This window comes from Pelobates fuscus, chromosome 9 (genome assembly GCF_036172605.1).
Source record: "Pelobates fuscus isolate aPelFus1 chromosome 9, aPelFus1.pri, whole genome shotgun sequence".
Taxonomy (NCBI): domain Eukaryota; kingdom Metazoa; phylum Chordata; class Amphibia; order Anura; family Pelobatidae; genus Pelobates; species Pelobates fuscus.
Window position 1 is genome coordinate 60788145 of NC_086325.1, and position 4982 is coordinate 60793126.

The following is a 4982-nucleotide window of genomic DNA, read 5'->3' on the forward strand; positions in this document are numbered from 1 at the left end:
AATGTGAATCATATTGAGAAAAAATAAAATTGAGTAGTCACGACATATTGGCGTTTACCGCGTAATTTGTCGGAAAAAAAAACCTAGAAATTGTGTTATAAAATTAACTTACTAAAATGAACTTAGTGGAAATAATAAAATGTAAGAACAAATACAAACCCTAAAGTTCAGTGCGGGCTGAAAGAAACATAGAGGTTTGCAAAAGAGAGGCAGTAATAATTTCCTAGTTAGGATTGAAATGACTGGGGTTTAACCCTTCCCCCTTTAGACTGAGTTTCAGCCTATCTCAATATAATACAATGCAGTGAATTAGCATCCAGCGCCGCAAGGGGTTAAACAATATTGAAATGGAGTGGGAGGGGCTGAACAGAAGGCGCGCACTCTGATTGGCTAGTGGGAGGTGATTAATATGCAGTCACTGGGTAGTCAAGCCACAGTAGCTGCTTAAACAAGAGAGAGCGAGCGAAGTTTGTGAACAGTGATCAGAGTGTCCCAAACAAACCTCAACGTTCTACTCTGCTCAGCTGGAACTTTGCAAGTGGCGATCACTCCCAATCTCCAGCTACCAATGTATAGCATGTTGGACCCCGAGATGAAGTCCTCTGTGCAGCAAACCACTGCACAAAACGGGGCTAACGTAGCACCTGGAGGCAATGGGAAAGGCGGATCGGCCGTCTCGGATCAGGATCGTGTCAAGCGACCCATGAACGCCTTCATGGTATGGTCCAGGGGACAGAGGAGGAAAATGGCCCAAGAGAACCCCAAGATGCACAATTCCGAGATCAGCAAGAGACTGGGTGCAGACTGGAAACTTCTCAGCGACTCTGAGAAAAGGCCCTATATCGACGAGGCTAAGAGGTTGAGGGCTGTCCACATGAAGGACTACCCGGATTACAAGTACAGACCAAGGAGGAAGACGAAGACCCTCCTGAAGAAAGACAAATATTCATTACCTGGCAACCTTCTGGCTCCAGGAGTGAGCCCAGTGACAAGCTCAGTTGGCGTTGGCCAAAGACTGGACACTTATTCCCACATGAATGGCTGGACCAATGGGGCTTACTCGCTGATGCAGGATCAACTTGGATACAGTCAACATCCTGGAATGAACAGCCAGATGCAGCAGATGCACAGGTATGACATGAGTAGTCTCCAGTACAACCCCATGATGTCTTCTGCCCAGACCTACATGAATGCAGCCTCTACCTACAGCATGTCCCCAGCCTATAACCAGCAGACCTCAACCGTCATGAGCCTGGGATCCATGGGGTCGGTGGTAAAATCTGAGCCCAGTTCACCCCCTCCTGCTATTACCTCTCACACTCAAAGAGCCTGCTTAGGAGACCTGAGAGATATGATCAGCATGTACCTGCCTCCAGGTGGAGACGCTGGTGACCCATCTCCTCTCCAAAGCAGTAGACTACATGGTGTCCACCAACATTATCAAACACCTGGGACTGGAGTCAATGGCACTGTACCACTGACTCACATATAACAAGACTTGATTTCTTCTCATTCTAGAACACTTAAGGACGCTTTGCTTGCCTGTCAAGCTTATCAGAATGCATACACGAGGACAAGGAATCAAAAGGGTTTTTTTTTTGTTTTTTTTTGTTATATATTTTTATTTTGTACAAAAGTTTTGAGCAAACTTCCTTTATATAGAGCACAATGTTTTATGTACTCTGGGGTTGTGTGGGGTGTTTTTTTTTTAAAACACGCTGACCTCTTAGATGAACTTTCTTTTTAATAAGGACATTGTATCTTCAGTTTTAGAAGTTTAAAAAGAAATTGAGAGCATTAATCATATTCCAATGTTTACAAGTTTTATTGAAACTCAAGACTTTTTGGGGGGGGTATTTCTCCAAAACTAGGTTTTATCATTAACTTTTAGACTTTACATTTTACAAAGAGCTGTGCGGGTCGCAAACGCAAGAATTATTTTTTTTTTTAATTTTCTTTTATTTATAGGATTTTTTTTTTCACCTGTAAATTCCTGTATATTGAGTTTTTGTTCATGAAACTTTACTGTGAATTGTTTAACATATCAGTGAAATTTTATTAGGATTTATTTTTGAGTTTATATATTTTTGTTTTTGAGCTGAAGGTAAAGGGAAAAAATAAATCTTTTTTTTCTAAGAGGAAAACCAGGCTGTTTCTTGCATATTTATGTACAGTGGTATTTGAGTTAAACGTTGTATTTTCAATGTCTTATGAACTGTGGCAGAACTCTATTGCACCTGCCACTCTACTGGAAAGCTGAGTCTGGAATTTTCCTTCTCAGACAGGTTTGGGATGGGATCCTGCAGTGTTTCAAACTTCGAATACATGCAGATTACTTTATTAAATTGACTAGGGAACTCCCCATTTTATTTTTATTTTTTTCGGTAGAGGGCTTTTATCTCATCTCGATTTTTCACTGCAGTAGAAGTGAGATTTATTAACGCTAAAACATTTATTGTCCTGGGGCAAAGTGCTAAACAAGATTCAATCTCCATGGAAACGGTGTCAACATTTAATACTTTGCTCCAAAACTGTGTTTATAGATCAATCTCCAGTCTGTCTATACTGGATTATTGTATATGATCTTATTACAAATTGAGTTTTTTTTTTTTTGTTTGTTTGTTTTAATTGCAGCCTAATGGAAATCGGGTATGCTAAAACAAGTATTGGTTTCCCATTCTCTGTGTAGGATCTAATAAAGGGCACCACTAACTGGGTTATTAACTAAAGTGATATTGCTTTTTATTTATTTATTTTCAAACTTTAAGACCTGATCTCGCGAACAGAGAATTTCTCCAGTTAATCTACTTTGACCTTACATTTTAAAATGTAAATATTTTATTATACGGTCATAAAAAATCCTAATCTGAATTGACCCCACCCCCATTGCCTGCCAGGGTTGATGCCTCTCCCCATGGGAGTAGGTGACAGACTTTGATTTAGCAGTAGCAGAAAGTAGCATTCACTCCCCGCCAGGAAATCACAATAGGACTCGCTGTATTTACAGAGACTTGCTGGGGTTTGTCTTTACAAATCACCTGCCATCTGTTGCTCTAATAAACCGCTCTGCGCTCGATCAATGTTTCACTGCGTTTTTACCGCCTGCACATTAATACCCTATTCATTTTTAAACGCTCTTTAACTTAAGGGGGGACGTTTTCTGATATAAAGTTCTCTTTAAGTAGGGGGTGATCCTCAACTTTAGTGTCAAATGCTTAGTCTCGATAAGATAGTGACTCTTCTTGGCAAACCAACCTGACCTAATTGAAATGTTCCTTATTTTGTTGGTTGTAAATTTACAAGGTGGGGGGAAAGGGGTGAATTTCTTGCCAAATGACCTCTTTTAAAAAGTAGGGACAATTTAAGGTTTCAATACGATAACCTTTCAGATCCTTTTCCGGGGGAAGTCTATTCCAAAATTAAAAGTCAAATGGCAAAGCAGAAATACTTGCCATCAGTAGTTTGTTAATGAATTCTAATAACAGAACGTGGATAACTTGTCTAGTTAATCTTTATAACAAACTGCTCACTAAAATGTTCACTTAATACTGTCACTAATGATCTCAACGTAAATTCTAGGCTCGGCCTCTGACATCAGAGATATAGATATAGATAGTCGATGCAGAAACTTTATCGTGTTTGACTCGCAGCTCTGCTCGCCTCCATCGGGACACCTTACCATGTATCCACTGCTTACTGCAAAACTTAATAACATTCGTCCGTTATTGCATTCATTACATACAACACCATTTTTTATTTTTATTATGTGTGGTTAGGATCTGTAGTCCAGGGTTATTAAACTATATTTCTCTAAGCATCATGGGAATGAAACTTAAACATCTGAGTTGGGGAAAGTAGATAATGATATGGCATGTCTTCCATAGCATAAATGTCTCTAAATGGGGAATATGCATATTACTGATCAGGATAAATGCACCTACACTTGTCTGGAAATGAATCTAATGTAAGTTTTGCCTTACTGCAATGATTTTTTTTTTCCCGCTTATAAAGATCACTCTCTCAATCTCTTACCAATGCTACTTATTTAAAACCTTCTTGAGATTTCCAAAGCAACAACCATGACATAAGTCAGTTTCATCTGTGGTTTTTTTTGTTTTTGTTTTGTGGTTTTTTTTTTTTTGGGGGGGGGGAGAGAATTATTGTGTAACACATCCTACACCTGACATGAGCTGAGGACACTACCTCTGGTCTGCAAACATAGTGCACCTTGCTAGGTAAATATAGACTATTATTGGGTTTTCCATTACACAAACCAGTTTAACAGTTTATTAACTAAACAGTGACCTGTGGCACATTTTAAACCAAAATTGGAATTTTTTTTTATATATAATTTTTTTTTTCTCTCAACATAGTCTGTACATATTTAATCTCCGAATAGGAGGCCCCAATCAGTTTGCTTGGCTAAATAAAGCTACCAGTGCTATATAAAGGGTGTGAAGGTGGCATTAAATTAGACTTTAACGTTTTAGTGATCATACAACTTTGCAGGCAGCTCTGAACTCTAACAATATTCTGTAAACTGCAAGGTTATACACTGATTGTATAAATAAAACAGAGCTTCTGATTAAGTAACTTTTTTATACCTTTTGTGTGTTTTGCTTGGGGTGGGAAAAATCCAAATTCCAAAAGCTGCTACTGGTCATTGATCAACTAGCATATTTTCGAAGTAAAAGATAATTGTCAATTCGTATACTGAAGGTTTTGTACACTGGGTGCTATAGCCGAAAATAAATCCTGAAAAGTTTCAAATCAATTTCTTAAATGATGCAACCTAGTTTTCAAATCATGGCAATTTGATTTCCAATAAACAAGGAATTGATGAGCACGGGATCAATACTTTAAGCAGTTTTTAGAAATACTTAGAAAGCTTGCCAATTGATTTATATTGGTTTAGGGGTTTCAAATTTTGTAAAAAAAAACTAATCTCTTGTATTTAATAGTCTGCTCATATCCTGTTTAGT

The 4982-nt window shown here is 38.3% G+C and overlaps 1 protein-coding gene across 1 annotated transcript; it reads left to right on the plus strand.

Moving 5' to 3' along the window:
• Nucleotides 1–448: 448 nt before the first annotated feature.
• Nucleotides 449–2089, plus strand: SOX3 (SRY-box transcription factor 3). The gene has a single exon (XM_063433523.1). It carries the CDS (start codon nt 569–571, stop codon nt 1490–1492), a length of 924 nt encoding a protein of 307 aa, XP_063289593.1. The 5' UTR covers nt 449–568; the 3' UTR covers nt 1493–2089.
• The last annotated feature ends 2893 nt before the right edge of the window (nt 2090–4982 follow it).